Here is an 18,799-nt window from a genome sequence, read left to right on the forward strand (position 1 = left end):
TATGCCTAGTAGTCTGGTAAAAATTTGATGGGATTTTTCCCAAGAACAAACTCGTCTTGATATGATAGGCTAGCTTATCCGCAAATCAAACATTGAATGGATCATTATTATGTGGAGATAACTTGATTAATTCCCACCCACCCAGACCCTGCCCTGTGTGGTAGCTATGTGCCGGTGGTATGTACCTATTTATTGACGTTTTATTTTGCAGGTCATTATTGTACGAGTAAAAAGCTAGGCCTAGACTTGATAATGCAATTAACAAAACATTGGCAACATTCATTCTAGGCCTATAATAATACCTGTTTGTGCAACAACTGTTGACGCTTGTTTAACGGTTTTGATCGATGCTATACTGTTTGTACAATCGCTGTGGTGCAGCAACTTGACTGTAACAATACTGTATTTAGGAGTTCAATTTCAATAAATTACTGTATAATATGTACTTCCTCTTTTGGATAAAGGAAAATAAGCGATTAAATTTTAATAATAAAAATTAAATATTTATTTGTCCACAAAACACTAAACATCAGTACAGTGTACTATATGTACAGTAATACATACTGTGTAGTGTTGAGCACCAGCAGTAGCAGAGACATCTGGACAATCGAGTATAATCGTTATCAGCTGTCTGGATACCCAAGACTAGTGCTAGAGTATGGCGACAATTTGTGAATTCATTCGCCGTTAGCGAAATATATCTGGCACTTTTCTTATCGGAAGCAAATCTTCGTTGAATTTTATTTAAATTTATATAAATTTAATTTATGAAATGTTATTTAAATTTGATTGCTTTTGCTGCATTTTGTAGTTCTGCACTACTTGCTTTATCGCGATTCCAAGATGGCGGCAATTCAAATTTTGATTTGGTAATAATTCGCGAGGTTATCCACTTTGCTGCCCGACTGCTATGAAACACTTCATGCATAAGTATCAGCTTCATAATGTGACAGGTCACCAGCTACACAGCTGGTATTATAAAAAGTAAAGTAATTGCCCCAGATAATGGCACTTGAAATTATTGACATTCTACAGTATATCAGCATACTGTACATACTACAATATCTACTGTACCTAATGTATATACAGTATAGATACATTTAAATCATTTAAATATTTTGCAAGTGATGATTTTTTCAAGGTCACAATTCTCTATTGACAGTACCATTAGTAATAATCTGTGGTAAAAAAAATGTTAAGTTTAGTAACTTACCCTTTTATTTGGTAAAAATGCAGGGGCTGCTGGTTGGGGAACCACATCAGGTCTTCTCCAAGCGGTCACTGTGGCCATATTCCACATATGGGGAGAGAGTTAAGTATTGTAGCTAGGCTAAGAAATGACAGTTTAGCAAAACACAATCTGTATTACACAGCAGACCTCTGAGCTTGTACTACTACACTGTTTCGAGCCTGGCTAAACAAATCTCCAGATTGTCAAAAATAGGATGTTTGAGGGCACTAAGCATAGAAATCAGACAAGATCATGAGATGTGAGGTTTGACAGAATGTATACACAAGTGGGCGGAGTCAACTTACAGGCAGTTCACTGATCCCCAGGGATTTCCTCTTACTAATGTATTTGACAGTTAATACAATTGGCCAATCAGCAAATGGCTTTGGCAATTTTGCTGACATTCTTTTAATGGACTATTCCATATAGTTTGTTATAAAGGGGTGTTTTATTAAGCAGCTAAAAATACATGACATACAATAGAAATATATGGTTTTCATATTAAGTGATTGTTAGGATCTTTTTTCTCTCTTCATTTTCTTTTACTATAGTAGCTAGATCAACACCAGTAGGTCCTTAAATTTCAACAACCACTGGTCACAGTGGGGTAATTTTGGTCTCAAATCAGAAGGTATACATATAATGTCTAATGGGACCAGAGAGGTGTAATAAGTCGAAGACTAGAGGGCGTATTCCAGACTGAAAAGTAATTCCAACTGAAGGGTGAACCAACAAGATGGCGGCCGTAAATGTGTTCAAAAACATTATTTAATATAATAAATAGTAATCTAATATAATACATTAGGACCACATAAATTACAACACATATTTTTGTTAAAGCATGTGGCGGGGCATTTAAATCGAGAGGAGGGGGAGCGTTTATTTAAAATGATGTTTTATGGCTTTTATTTAAAGCGGGTGTTTATTCGAATAAATACTCTAATTTTAATAATGATATATAATTCGTTTCTCAATCTCACTGATAAAGGTACTTTACATGATTAGTTTTCCTCTTCATGCTTTTGTAACAAAATGTTTCTGCCTTTTAGAATAAAAGTGACACTGTCACGGACTTTTAACAAATCCTCTCCAAGTGCCAGTATTATACAAATATTGCCTGCTTAGATGTAAAATATAAGATTTGACATCCCCGAGGGAATGATATTTTGCTCAAGCAAAGATTGTATAGCACCACTACGCGCCGCAAGATAGATAACTGTTGCCTAGCTCTTATAACACTACGCCCCTAGTAAATCCATGGATGCCATTCGGGTGGACAGGTTATTTTTGTGCATTAAATGTAAATGGTTTAAATTTTGCGGTCCACCTCGAAGTATCTGTGGTTAACCATCTTGAGGATTGATAAATGGAAAAGGGAAGAAATTATGTAAACAAAGTAAAATAAAAGTTTCTTTGGGATCTGGAAACTTTACGATTAAGTCTGTGTGTTTACATTGACATGCTTGGTTAGACAACTTCGTTCTTTGACCGACCATTATACGATATTGCCTTGACAACGACTTTATTCCAGTTTAAATTTGTCCGCATAAATGGCGTCCATGGATTACAAACGTCTAACCTAGTTACCTATCGTATACAATCTTTGGCTCAAGGGAATTTATATTTCCTGAAGCGCTAGCTGAGGGAAATATAATTCTCGAAGGGCATAATATCATTCCCGAGTGGATGTCAAATCTTATATTTTACCGATATAAAAGGCGATATCTGTTATATTATATAGCCAACAACAAGTAGAATATCTACTGGGTCGGGTAGCTAGGCCTCCTTTATGTGGGTTACATAATTTCGTTTGTATATTGTATTTCAATCGCTTATAGCCCCTCGGAATGAAATGTGACCCTCATGATTAAAGTTTATTATGGAAGCTGTTTAATTAGGTTATATGCATGATATGCATATAACCTCTTGATTCTGTCAAAATCTTTATTTATTTATTTATTTATTTATTTATTTATTCTTTCCTTAGCACTATTTTGTCCGTGAATTATCTTGATATCAGTTTCATCTATCTAAGTCAATTTTTCAGAGTATATTCCTTATGGCCAGGAATCGATGTGGTTATGTTTTCAGGGTGCGCAATCAAACATTACGCTGTCTACGCGCGATTTAACTAAATCACGTTTGTAATCATATCTTCACAAGCATGAATCACTTTTAAACAAAATTTGGTACTCATAAATTTCAGGTCATATTTCATCATATGGCAATACAATAACGTGCGTAGCGCATATAACGCATGCGTACGCGCGCTTAAAATGTTGAAAATTGTCAGAATTTATTTTCGATGAAATTAGAGTACGTTTCAGGCAATTTTAAGCGTTTAAAAAATTGCCATGAGTGCGCAGATTTTTGCATGCGCACTACGCGTCAAACGTTAATGCACACTATTTTTGTCCGATTACTGTTGTATAACCTTTCTTTAATAATATCATCATATTTTATTCACTTTTCAACGCGAAACAGCATTATACGAGCACGTCAAAAGTGACAGGCTACGCACGTGTAAGTTAACAAAATGGTGAAAATATGCTAAATTTTAAAATTAATATATATCGTTAGAATGCTCGGGAACAACTATTTTTTATTTAATTTTCTTGAAGTGTATGTATCATATGTATGATTTATTATGAAATTAGAAGAACAAAAGTTGATTAAGTCATCATTAATGGCATATTAAATTTAACAAAATTAATTTCGACAATCAAACAAATTATAACATTTTCTTAGGCCAAAATAACAATCTTAACATTAACTTTCTTCCTTAAGAAGTTCATATATTAAAGTTAAAAGTATATAGTTTGACAGTGCATCATTTTTTAAAATTTTTAAAGATGTCATCATAGTAAAACATTATAATTCATTGCGGTATGTAATAATCTATCTGCACCAAAGTGGTTACTGCATAGTAAATACACGGAGGAATCTTTCCATAACTTTTAGTCAGTTGTGTATGGCTCGGTGGTCTCTGCTCGTGTCTATAGCATTCAAGTTCGAGTCTCACCTTGGGAAACCAAACGAAATAAGATTTTTTTTATTATCCGTATTGGTTGTTCAATTGTATTTCTTAGTGTTAGATTATACACATGATTTATAATGAAATCTAAATAAAAACACAAATGTGGTTTATGACATTATTATACGCAGAAAGATCTTTGATCGGATTATGATACCGGCTATTGTATTTGCGTTAGCAAGATCCTATCATATATTATTATAAATAACTAACGATTCTGAGAAAATCAATCAATCAATATATCTTAAATCAATCAATTATCTTTATTTAAATCAATGCATATAACCTATAATTCGTCATAGTGACGAATTAAATCTAGTTGTAGATATGACTTCATATAAAAATTTTGTATATCAGATGTCATGATGTCATCATATAGTCAGTTGTATTCAAAAAGTCAATTTCTTTCGTAATGTCTATGCAACACTGTATATAACATATACAGGGTAAAATAAACTGTAACATAACTGTTATGCTCAGATGCTATGCTATAAAACATAAAAATTAAGATTTTTTTGTACAAATCGCATTTTACTTAACATACTTAGTAAGTAAATTCACCAAATTTTAGTCCATTCCGAATTACGAGGATGTTAAAAATGACAAAATGCGCACATTAATTGCACAAAAATGTTGAAAATGGCAAAAAATAAGGCATTTTAAAATGAAAATAATTCTTCAGAATGTACGATGACCACCAATTTTTGAAACTTATTCTGGAAGCCATTGAATTTCTGTTTTGCAAATAGGCTAGAATATTTATTATTGGTTATCCGCAACGAAGTTGCAGGATAACCTCTGATGATTGTACGAAATCAACATCATCTTTTTATTTGTCTACTTTCTTTCTGTATGATTTTTGTGTAACGCATTTCTCTAAAACTTGCAAACATAACATTTTGTTAACTATCTTGACATATTGACATTTACGTAACGTCGTCAAGCGAAGCTTTTCATGACGTTTACAATTTCGCAACGTGACTTAAGCGCGATTTAACGATTTTCTCGTATTTAACATCGGTCGAAAACCAAATGACATTTCAAATTGAAACTTTGCAAAAGTTTAATTTATATCATGCGCTAACTTTCTGTAGAAAAAAAATTGCATGTTTTACACAAAGTTACGCATGCACGCGCATTTAAAATTTCAAAATGCGCAAAATTAATTTCTTTCTACGCGTTTCATGTCGTTTTAAGCATGTAAAAAATTCTCACGCGTGCGCAAATTTTTACGTGTGCGGTGCGCACGTAGCATTAAAAACATATTTTTTTCGCGTGATTTTATGTTTTTCCAGCCTTTTCTAGTAATTTTACCAACTTTTAAACAATTTGACCTAAATTTACGTCATACGAGCACGTCAAATTGGACAATTTGCGCGTGTATTTGATGAAAAAGTTCAAAAATTCGTCAAAATTATGCCTTTTTTAAACAGTCGTAATTTCTAAACTGCACGGTCAACTTTGTAGATATAGGATCATGTATTAATATGGCTAACCGGACATTGTGACGTCATCGTATGGCCACACGAATATAAAATTTAGGATTTTTGTATCTTTTGTCATAGCTCATCACATTTAATAGAGCGCATCTCCACTTATCCGTTTTCTATTTTCACCCCGATTTTGATATTGTCTAGGTCAATCAACTATCTTTCGCATGAGTTAAAAATATTTTAATTTTTATGACGTCATCATGCCTAAAAATTACGTGTGGCATTAATTTCATCTTTTAATCTGTTATAGCTCGTAAGAATAAAATGTAATCACGATTAAAACGTTTTCTGGAAGCTATTGGATTGTAGATACGAAATCATGTGAAAATTTTGCCAATCGGATGTTGTGACGTCATCATATGGCCAGTTAAATGAAAAAAGTTGTATTTTCATCTTTTGCGTCATAATTCATTACATTTAAAAGAGAGCGCGCATCAATATTTCACGTATTCAAATTTTCTTTTACACGTTAATATGTTGTTGCTGAGATAATTTCCTTCCGAAATTGCTACCTTCGCGTTTCATTTTAAAACCGTCAACAATAACATGTTAAAAATTGGAATAAATTCTACACTGTATGTGATATGGATACAGATTATACTGTGTATACTATTATGAATCAAAATAATAGAATTCAGCAATAACAACATATCATATTCTTCAGTTCAGGTCATAATGCCAACTTGAACACTTCCTTTTGTCCTCAACCTATCCCCTTAATGTTAAAAGGTACGTCATTACACGTTCATGTTGCACCACTTGCGCGGCGGATAACCAAACTCGTCAAAGTGACGAGTTTCATGTCTAGTTATATTTGAACATTTTAAAGCTCTTCAAAATTAACGGTGACCTTGATGTTTATAATGTATTATGAAAACTATCAGATGTTGTGACGTTATCATATGGCCAGTTGAAGTTAAAAAGTAGTTTTTTCATCGCTTTCATAAAAGTTACACAAATTTCAAAGAGCGCGACCTGTGCTTCTATGTGCCAAATTTTCTTTTAAATCTTATATCTTTTTACTAAATTCATTATCTCCCGAAATTGTCATCTTCATGTTTATGTTTATTTTTATAAAAACATAATGTGAGTTCCGTAATTTCACCTATGCTACACTGTATATAGATATACAGTATATACTTTATATTCTACTCAGCAGCACTATAAGCGTATATGCATCAGGTCATATTTTAACATATTTTTAAAAATAAAATGTCATTAAAATTATTTTTTATCACAATGGTCACCTATAGTTCGTCAAAGGGACGAATTAAATTCTAGTACAGTATTACTATTATGTAAAAATACTGAAATGCATCACGCATTGATAGATATTTTCTTATCTTCTCTGATGCATCCACTTTTGGTGTAATGCATAGAGTCGGTCGTAAAGGGAAAAATAATTGAAAAACTGCTACTGTTTGGTATTAACAGATTTTGCAAAAGTACTCCATTTTTTGAATATTTTTTTTGTAATCTTTGTAATATTATATTACCTAGAAATTCTAACTACTTAAGGAATATAATTACAATTTCAAATCATCACAATAGCCTTGGAAATTTGATGTACATTGATTTCTCATGGGAAATATATAAGTTATTCCAAAATAATCACAATTTTGTTATTCTTTATATTATTAGGCCTATGTGTATTCAATGGTAATATACAACTTTGCTGTGGCTGGATGAGGTATGTGTTGCTGTGTTAAATAAATTAAATAAAACTATTTCTTTGCATTTAAAATCTATATACATTACCAATAAAACTTCTCTATGTTAATTAAAATTGAATCAATCCACAATTAGATTGCAGAAACATACTTCTATTTATTTATTTATTTATTTATATTGTTTATGACTGCAGAACATAGCTTTGGGCTGGGCTCTATAATTGTATATTACATAGCCTATGTAAATACGCTAACGTGATTGGTTGAAACTGCATCACATGACTACCGCTGCGAGGATCGTAAATCGTATATATCCTCGAGAACGCTGATATTGACTGTGTAATTTTCGCGTAATTATCGTGTCCCCTGTCATTAAACATATAGATTCTCGAGTACGATGATATTGACTGTGTAATTTTCGTGTGCCAACACTCGCGTTGCCGATAAATAAACAAAAGTCATCAACTCGATCTTGAACTCGGGTGGAATTGTCACTCCATCGCAAGACAACGCTTCAACCGCTGCGCCACGGAAGTTGCTTGAAGAAATTAATCATCTAAACTATTTAAACTATAGCGCCCTCATTTGTTATAAGTCCACCCTAAATGTGATGAAACACCGTTTGTGATTGGTCAATACTCACGGTAGTAACCTAGTAACTAGTACGCGCTGAACATCCGGTGATTCGGCTCCTCGAAGATCGAGAAGAAGACGAATTGTTTATTCGGCCTACCTGATTATAATATTATTATTTTTAATAGGCTTATTGATGGAAATTCTTCTGTTAATTTAAACGACCTAGGCCTAAGTGAATATTTTATTGCCAAGGAATCATTAATTAGTAATTATCTGTATATTATTCTTCGCAAGGTAAGGTGTCTAGGCAGGCTTGTTTAAATACAATACAAATACTAGGCCTATAGGAGGCCTAGCCTAGCTTCACCCAACCCAGCAGACTTGTTCTTGGCTATATAATATAACAGATATTGCCTTTTATATCTGTAAAATATAAGATTTAACATCCCCTCGGGATGATATTATGTTCTCGGGAATTATATATTTCCTCGAACATAATATCTTGGCAATATCTGTATAATAAATTGTATAAATTAGATCTGATGTTAAAATAAAAGACTTTAAGAAAATATTGGGTCTTTCTCTATTGTATTTTATATAACACCTAATTAGATTCCTATCTTTTATTGTGGGCCACATGATAAAAAGTAAGTGCCCTATTAATACCCTCCACATATCGCGGTGTATTCATATTTTTTTATCAGCTGAAGCCCGGACAGCGCAACCCTTAACAACATTATAACAACAATGCTTGCGCATGTTCAAGCGACAGCGCGTGGATTACTACTTATTGGTGGAAGACCAGAATTATGCGAGACCTCTCTTAACAACAACAATCGCGATCTTTGGTTATAGTTTTACTCCGTTGTTGGTGAAGATGAAATTGCTAAATTACATGAAGATGCAACCTCAGAAAACAAATCAAGTATGCGATCAGCGGGCTATATAGTAAATACCTTCTTCAGATGTTTAAAAAAAATACCAAATATCCTAGCCTATCCCAAGGCCTTTCAATCTAAATCAAATGAAGCCTACCCTAGGCCTACGTCCTTTCATTTAATCTGAATGAGACGACAAGAATCTATTAGAGATGTAATATAAAACAAATAAGGCCAAATAATAAAATATACATGTTTCTCGTCTGGACTTTTTCAAAAAAGGCAGGAGGCGGCAAATTTTTATTTTTGCTATTTTTTCACTATTATTTTGAGAATACATGTCACATGATTGTATGTTGTATTTTATTTTCTTTATTCACCCGATTTTACATATGCCTATAGCTATTTTTTATAAAATGGCCACATGCTCACAAAATATTTATAATTGTATTATTTATTAAAAACCTTTTCGCTACGTTTTTCAGATCTAATTAAGATCACAAACTATATTTAATGTAAAAATAATACTATATGGTCCTATTGCGATAACTTTTTTCGTCTTTAAATGGTTAAAATGTGAAAAACTAGTCGATTCTAATAATTATAGCGGCCCGCTATAAATCCCAAAATGCATTGCGCGCGGATTGATAGTTTTGTTTTTCTTCTGTAAATCACCCACTTTTCGATCGAACGTGAGGCCAAAACAAATGGAAGACTCATAACTTTTCAGTCAAAATACAGGGTTTTCCTCAATTTGTATCAACGAAATCTGGCAAAAAGCGAAAGATGCAGCAACTATACAACGTCAGGTTAGGTATATAGCTAGCGTACGATGTTTGTACGTTACTGATGTTTACCAGCTAGGCCTACAAAACTAAGCCTAGCTAGACTAGGCCTAAAGACCGTCCACAAGAGGTCATTCGCCGCAAGCTACTTAGGTAGTGCATTGTTTCTCACTTTTTATCATAATTTACCATAAAACGTACATTTAAGACAAGGAATGACCTGGTTCAATGTTTTTAAAGTAATATATGTATTATTTTTACAAAACGTCACAAATTGTAGGGAAGGGTCTTTAAGTGTAGGCCAACTTGCTATCCTGCTGGAGTTCTAAAATAAGGTGTTTTTTAAAATTTTGTGTATTTCTATCTGTATCTGTATCCGTAACGTACAATCACCATCTCTGGTTATCGCGTAAGTTGGTTAGGGTCATGTGCTAAAATGTTAATTTATAGCAAAGTGTGCTTTTGAGAAATTACTTTCGATGTCAATAGTGTTAGTTGGTCTTTAAAAGACCGCGTAATTTTTGTTTGCGCATCATGAAAACATAACCACATCGATTCCTGGCCATAAGGAATATACTCTGAAAAATTGACTTAACTAGATGAAACTGATATCAAGATAATTGATTGATTGATTGATTGAACATAGGTTATATGCATGATAATGCATATAACCTAATTATTAACAATATCATATCCTCAAACTAATACACAGTAGGCCTAATTCTTGTAGTAAGGCTTTGTGTTTTATTTGGTGTAATATTTTGTCAACGCTATAAAGCTATTAAAAAACACCACAGTGTATAAGCATAGGATAGAAATAGGCTTTGAAACATTTTTTTCACTAGCCTCCATACATACGCGATCGTCTATAGATTGCTGTCTCTCGAGTCTCTCCATTTCGTCGGATACTGTTGGGGTACCTAGCATTTATTGTTGTTTTTCATAGCTTTAGAATCGAACAATGTATGGACAGCATCATCTTTTAAAATGCAGCGGGGTTTTATTTTTAAAAACTATGCTTTCAAGTCTTTCACATATCAATCTTTATCGAAATGCTCACTGCAAATTCAACTGGCCTACGCATTTACTAGCGGTGGATGGTTTTACATTAGCTGCATTGTGTTGAGTCATTTCCATAGAATTTCCTTATTTTGTAGTGGCAAAGAATGAAAATGTATCCCTTTTTTTTGTATAACCTTCAATAGTGCACCCTGGTGCCAGACAGCATTATTAAATACTGTAAAGTATAAACAATTTTCAATTTCATTATATGCCAGCATACTGCGTGTGTATCATTGCGATAAAAGATTTGTGACATAAAGTCCTTGCTTATTACCTAATAACTCTTTAATTAATTAAAGAAAGCTCATTTTTAAAAAAAGTCTTAATCTTTAATTTTATACATATTTACAGTATGTAACTCTAAATTTTACCAGTTCAGGTCGCCTCTAAAGTGCCGGCTTTGGACCAGAGCAAAGCCTTGATGGGGGCCAGAGGCGAAACCCTTATAACGCTAAAAAGGGAAATTCAATGACTATAGGCCTAGTTTAAACTTTTTTTGGAAGATTCGACATTTATTTTATTTAAATAAGTAATTTTCTCATTTGATAAACAAATAACAAACTAGATTACAATGAAACTTCACTTACTTCCATTTTAGGAATTAGCTGATGTAAAACCAACTCTATCTTATCAATATTCATCAGCTAGACCTTTGAGCATATGTGGTCTGGTACATTGGCCATTTTTTGTAACATAAAAACAGTAACATGGCTTTCAAAATGCTGGCCAATTAATTCACAATTTAAATATTATATGTAAATTACATGTAAATTTCAGTTTTTGCTGGTTTAAAATTTCCTAGCAGTTGCTTTTATTTTTGGTAATTATGTAGATGTATTTTGGTTTTTAATGTCCTGCAGGACATTATTACTTGTCACCCGGAGATGTGCATTGCCCTTAAGTAGTAGAAACTTCCTTTCACAAAAGAGACCTTGCATTGTATTTGCTTGGCTGAGATGGCAACTTTATATCTTAGTTTATTTCCTTCTTAAAGATGTATTTTCCCCAAACAACATGAAAAATGAAAATTAATAAAATCAGATTTGATTAGGCCATTTTCAAATTTTAATAAAGTTAATGAAATAAAATATGAAAAAAATGTGTTTTCACTTATTATAAAAAGACAAAATAAACAGTTCAATTCTATAAATACTATATTTTGCTTTAAAATACATTTTTTCAGTTAAATCAATTTTTTTCCATCAAATTTATGGTCAAGGTTGATATTACTATTATGTGACAATTACTACAATGATAACAATTTTTAGACAGACAATGTATCTTTTTAAAATTTAAAATGAATACAATAACTATATGTGTGGGTTAGCTTGTAATGCATTTATTGTTGTTTAATTTGTTACATGGCCTTCATTACTAGTATTTCATATATGGTACGATATCTAATTTTATTAAGATGTTTCTATTTTTATAGCAATTTTAACTAATTTTTAGTCATTTGTAATACATTTCATTTCAGTCCTTGACTGTCGTTTTGTAATATATTTTTATATACCGAATAAATAAAAAAAAAAAAAAAATATATAACTAAAGCATCAAATTTTTTTTTTTTTATAAATAAATAATTTACTGTTATAATATGATTATATTTCAAGTATAATGAGCCTGCTTCTATTAAAAAACTGGTTTACAAATTTTGTATAACAATGATCATGTTGCAGTCTAATTTTTACTCTAAATTAAACATGGTTTCCCATTTGACGATCATTATTTATATCCACAGAGAGTAGTCAAAAGTAATATTCATCAGCTAGACCTTTGAGCATATGTGTGGTCTGGTACATTGGCTGTTTTTTGTAACATAAAAGCAGTAAACATGGCTTTCATAATGCTGGCCAATGAATTCATTTGAACCAGTATTTAACCCAGTTATTTTGGAATTTGTCAGTTTCCTTTGGAAACAAAGAAAATAAAGATAATTTATTTACACAATATATAACAGGTTATAACAGAAGAGTAAACAAATCAGAAACTGGCTGACAAAAAATGAATGCCAATGTAGTGTATTTATTGATGAATTGAAATGGCAGTCTACCACCAGTTATCAGATAAGTTTCAGCTAGCACTGTGCATGTATTTACTTTCTGTCAATTCTAGTATCAGTGAAAAGCTATAGTAAAAAAGCAATGTAATTACAAGATGCATTTAATTAGATTAACAGATGGGCTCATCACTCCTATGGGACAGATTCTTGATTACAAAGGAAGTTATCTATTTAAAAAAGTACTTTTTTAAAGTTGTGTTACTAAGTAGACAATTGACAGATTTAATGACAATGGGTAAATTTGTTGTTTGTTTTTAGTTTATTGGCTCCTAAACTTAATTTGTTTTAAATATTTATATATCTATTCATCTAAAAATCATTTTATTTAATTTAAACTAAATATACTGAAAATGGACTATGAAACTTACTATTTTTTGGCAACAGCTATACATAAATATGTATTGATTAGGTGGAATGACAAAAGTACAGAATAAAACATTCTGGTTTAAACAAGATGAAATACAGTAAAGGTACCAACAGTACAGAATTTCAAAGTGAATATTTTAGAATAATGAAAAACCATTAGTAAATTTCCGTATTCATAAACCAAATACTAGTGTTAGTTTTAGCCAGTAAGTTAAGATTGAAACACTATCTAAAGCAGTTTCATGGTAACTTACGATGGTGGTACTATTTCCTTTGTTAATGTTATATTTATAGTAAATATTATTATTTTATAGTATATATAGTTTTATATAACACCTATATAAATTCCTGTCATTTGATTGGACGAATGTGGGTCACATGGCGTGCAATAGTACGCACTATTCAACGATCGTTAAATAGTACTTTTTGAAACATTTTTGTTTGTTATTTAGATGTTATATAAAACAAATAATGAATGTTTTGTATTCGTGTAATGGTACAAATAATGGCACTTGGTGAATGATGAAAGGTTATATCAACTCGGCTTTGCCTCGTTGATATAACCTTTCATCATTCACCTCGTGCCATTATTTGTACCATTGCACTCATAAACATTCATTATTTGTATAATAGTTCATGGATCTTAGTAAAAGCACAATCAAATATTTTTTTTAAATTAACAATTTTTTTATCAAATTTATTAAACTTAAAAAAATCATAAAAAATAATCACTATTTTGCTATTGACAGTGTATTGACAGTGTATTGACAGTGTATTGACAGTGTATTGACAGTGTAGTGTAAAAGTAAAAGTGTGATAGAGAATTCCCTAAAAAGGGGTTCTACTGTAATTCACTGAAATGTTACATTTATAAAACCCTAAGCAAATCTGATACTGTATATAATTCATTTCTTATTAATCACAATTAAGCATACAATATGTAATGATACCTGATAACGTGATCGCTGGCCATATTTGGCATTCATGTGCATATAAGCTGATCCACGAAGTGATGGTCCCATCAGTAACATTCTATGAGGTTTTTCTGACTGGTTCATTGTTCTATATCCAGGCATTAGTCAAAACAATATCAATTTCAGCTTGTCAAAATAGATACAACTATTGAAACTTCCTACACTGAAACTTCAACTGTGATTTAAATTGAGAATTCTGTCCACTCTGCTGCAACTGAAAAGAATTTGGCTTTCCTTTTCAATTGATTACTATTTGACTTTGTTGATTTTTGACTTGAGGACTTATTCATTGGTAAATGGTATGGATTGCAGTAAAAAAAAAGATTTGAAAAGATAAAGGACCCATTGATCAGCCTTACAAATACATATAATCTGACAAGAGGACATATCCTGGAATGGTCGATTAATAAAACAGGGACAAACTAAACTAATATTACTAGCAGCATACTGTATATTATAGATGCTTTTTTCTTCAAATTTTATGTAATAAATATAATGGTCAATGACAAAAGTGGTAGGTATATATATATAAATTTAAGTAATGGCAAAATTTGGTAAATCGCGTGTTACTTCTTTAATTTTTACTTGATGGTATATAAAGTTGGTTAGAATCTCGGTACTGATTTTAACCACCTGATGTAACCCTGTTTACTATATAAATCGAGTTAGATAATTAGTTATTGACAATTAAAACGAATTTAGGTTCAGATATAGTATTGCAATACTTAGACATTACTGTAAATATGTAAACCATTTTTGGTTGCCATTTGAAGCGCAATTTTTTTAGTGTGAGTGTGGGTACTGTTAGATATATAAAGACATGTAAAAATACACTTAGGGTATGTTCAGACTCACGGAGTTACGGTGGAGTTATCTACGCAAGGCGTACGGTAATCCGTGGCATTAAAAGTCAAGGTGTTCAGACACAACGATTAGCATTCCAAACGTCTTGCGTTTAAAGCGGAAGTTCCGTCATACCGAAACGGCCGATGGGATACATACACAATAACAACAACAGAGAGCTGAGAGTGACACGCGCGAAAGTTTACAACACTAGCTAGGCCTAGCAATATAATACAATGTTACCTTCAAATGTAATGGTTTTTTTGCCGATTTTTTTTGCAAATCCTTACAGAAGATAGTAATTTCGAACATAATTATTACACGGACAATGACTTTGCCATTATTTGTATGATTTTAATTAATTTTGTGAAATCATGTCACCGACGCCAACTTCGTCAGGAAGAATTTTGCAGTTTAGATGCAATTTCTTTAAAAACAGCCATCTTGTTGCAGGCGCTAGCTTTCCAATTCTTAATTTCTATCTTGTCTATAAATTCAGGGCTGCCCCATAATGAAATCAAATCAGCCACTTCTGTACTTTTCCATGTAACACGTTTCATTTTAATTCGAATGTTGCTGTTGATCTAGGCTAGCTCGAGGAATAGCTATATTGTTTTGCTATTAAAAAAAACCTCGCGAATAGACTGCTGCTAATTGCGGTCGTGTCTTTTCATTGGCTGACGTTGACCGGAGGTTGAAATCACTGATGCATCAATGGATTAGCCTTATGAAATCTACCCTCTCCCGCTGGAGTTATTAACGCCACTGGCGCGGAGTAACAGCTCCCTAACGCTAATCCGCGGCATGGTTCAGACACAAAAATATGTACGCCGCGTACATAACTCCACCGTAACTCCGTGAGTCTGAACATACCCTTATTACTGTGAGTGTGGGTGGCCCTACTGTTAGATATATAAACGTACAATATACAAATAAACTTTATTACTGGCAGTTGCTTGCTCAACATTTGTATTAATTAATTACAACAAAATATAAATGTTGTGTGTAGTTTACTATTTCAATCAACAAAGTATTAAATCGCAAATGTGTTACTGTATCAAGTGGTATTTATTTATAGGCCTATAAAACATAAACAAATATTTCGTTACTGAGTGGATAACGAATATATTTGGTTATCCGAACTTGGTGGATACCCCCTTGTTATTGTCAGGATCTTTTTTTTTTTCTGTCTTTTTCTTATTCTTCTTTCTTTCCACGAATTTTGTCTGCAGCATATCTCTAATTCTTGATTCTAATTCGTTAACATGGAAGATTGTATAACTTTGTCAGAAGATTGAACTATCTATTGATGTGCAAGAAACTTTGTTATATGACTTTAGAGTTGCGCAGCAGCAATAAATTTTTATGTGCACGGTGCACAGGTAGCGCTAAAAAGGCCTTTTCTAGTAATTGTATCCAAATTCTTCAACAGATAATTCCCTTCCAAATTTGCTATCTACGTGTTTCATTATGATGACGTCATCATGTTAAAAATTTAAATAAAAGGCGGGTTCCGTTACTTCCACCTATTCTGCAGTGTATGTAGTGTGTGTACAGTATTGTATACTGTATATATACTTAGACACAAAATAGAGAGGGCACACAAACATTTTATTTTCTTCAGGTCACAATGGCATAATCGTTTTTCTATGTGCAATATTGTAATGCATGACGTGACCGTAGCGTCCATATTGACGAGTTCAAATCTAGTTAAAAATTGTTACTCTTTTTTTCCCCCTTTCCTCATCCCTCAACCCTCAACCCTATTATTACATACAAAATACAAATTGGGTTTGTTTAAATGAGTCCAAATAACAAATTTAGACTTATTTTATGACAAGTTTCTCTTTTGGAAGTAGGCCTAATTCCCAGGGTGCTTATTTTATTTGACTACATAAATCATCGTGTCTATTTATTCGACAATGTATTATACGTATTATGCAGTACGTACATTTGAAATCACCAGTGTTTTTGTTTACGCTGAAATTACTGTGTATTCGAGAACCATCTGTGGTCACGACCTAGATGGTATTCAAGCAAAGTGAGCGTACCATTTAGTTTTAAATAATTTACAGTACTTAGTTTTTGCTTAATATATTATTATGGTAATCATCTCCTAATCGAACACCTCTCGTAAGTGATCACCTCCCGTAAGGGACCGCTTCTCATAATCAAGCACCCCTCATAAACGAGCACCTCGCTTAACAACCACACCTCTCGTAAGTGACCACCTCTTTTAAAGGACCACCACTCTCTTTACTTATCAATCAATCTATCCACCTCTCAAGCGACCATCTCGTAAGCGACCACCTCCCTAAAACCATACATATAAGCAACCACCTCTCTTCAGGGTCCGCTTCTCATAACGAACAACCTCTCGTAAGTGACCACCTATTGAACGACCACCTCTTTTAAAGGACCACCTCTCTTAACAACCACACCTCGTAAGTGACGACCTCTTTTAAAGAACCACCACCTCTCTTAAAGGACTACTTCTCATAATCGACCATCTCCTGTAACATCGACCTTTCGTAAATGACCACCTCTATTGAATGACCACTGTCTCTGTTAGGGGACCGCTTCTCATAATGGACCATCTCTTGTAAGCGATCATGTCTCTTAACAACCACACCTCTCGTCAGAGAGAGGTTGTGGTCCCTTAAAAGAGGTGGCCGCTTAGAAGTGGTCAATGAGAAAACAGAAAGCTGAACACCAGACAAGTGATGGCGCAAACCACTGAGCCATGACAAATGACAGAACATCATTTCAGAGTCATTTGCGTGACCAAGGCTACTGAAATCAGCCGAAACGGAGCAAGTAAGTACTTGACAATTATAAAAAGACAAAGGAAACATTAATTTTAACCAAAAACCATTGTCTGACAGAAAATTTAATACTATTACATGAAATTAAAATAGAATATTCAACAATAAAATTTACAAAAAAAATGGTTGGGGGGGGGGGGCAATATATCTTTAATATTTAATCTTACTAATTTAAGGTCGCCAGGCTCCTATGGACTGGATACACATGTAATTCTATTGAGCACTCATTGCAATGGAAAAAGGGAGAGTTTATTAGACACTGTTCTAAAGTAAACTGTTGTTCAATTATTCTGCTGCTACAATCTTGAATTGAATTCCAAATATATATATTTTTTTTTATTTGTTCTTTCTTCAAACTGAAATACTCTTTCTATTAATATACAAATGTACTGATTTCCAAAGTGGTTCAGTAAACATATTTTTAACAAAAATAAAATATAAAAGAAAAACAAAAAGAAAGAAAAGAGATATAAAACTATTTACAATTGTGAAGGCAAAAAGGTTAATACATTGTTTTCTATAGTGAAGATTTAAAAGTTGCCAAAGACATAGGCTAGGCAGTTCCCAATAACGACAGGTTTTATTTGGTGAAAAAACATCATGTATCATTCAGAAAAAATTTAAACAAATTAGCCAAGTATTAATAAATACGCTAAACTCAACTTACAAAATAAATCTCCATTTTACATCATGATGTTATATACAGTATAATGTGAATATCCTAACATTCCTTATTCTTGGTGAGCTTTGATGTAAATTTTTGGCCTCATTTACATCTAATGTAATCCAATCTAATTTAAAAGCACTTATTACTTACACAGCTTGGTAATTACAAAACATTACATGATCAATGATTATCATAAACCATCACCTTACAACATATTGTTGCTAAATAGATGTGCTTATAAATGGGTTTAAATATTTTATTTGTGATTATGTCATTTGGAAGGGAGACATTTAATCTACATTTTAGAAAGTGTGGAATAAATTCTTGTAAATT

The 18,799-nt window shown here is 32.5% G+C and overlaps 1 protein-coding gene across 3 annotated transcripts in view; it reads right to left on the bottom strand.

Moving 5' to 3' along the window:
- LOC140063598 (RNA-binding motif, single-stranded-interacting protein 3-like) overlaps positions 1 to 18,799 on the bottom strand; it is a 199,200-nt gene that overhangs the window by 127,221 nt on the left and 53,180 nt on the right. Inside the window, exon 1 of one of the 3 annotated variants that reach the window (XM_072110003.1) lies at positions 14,108 to 14,532. The exons of 1 other annotated variant lie outside the window; for it this stretch is intronic. In XM_072110003.1, coding sequence (XP_071966104.1) covers positions 14,108 to 14,233 — 126 coding nt within the window. In that variant the 5' untranslated portion in view covers positions 14,234 to 14,532. Of the gene's footprint in view, positions 1 to 1,213; positions 2,978 to 14,107; positions 14,533 to 18,799 lie in introns of those variants that run through there. One more of the 3 variants, XM_072110004.1, reaches the window with a different exon arrangement.

This window comes from Antedon mediterranea, chromosome 1 (genome assembly GCF_964355755.1).
Source record: "Antedon mediterranea chromosome 1, ecAntMedi1.1, whole genome shotgun sequence".
Taxonomy (NCBI): domain Eukaryota; kingdom Metazoa; phylum Echinodermata; class Crinoidea; order Comatulida; family Antedonidae; genus Antedon; species Antedon mediterranea.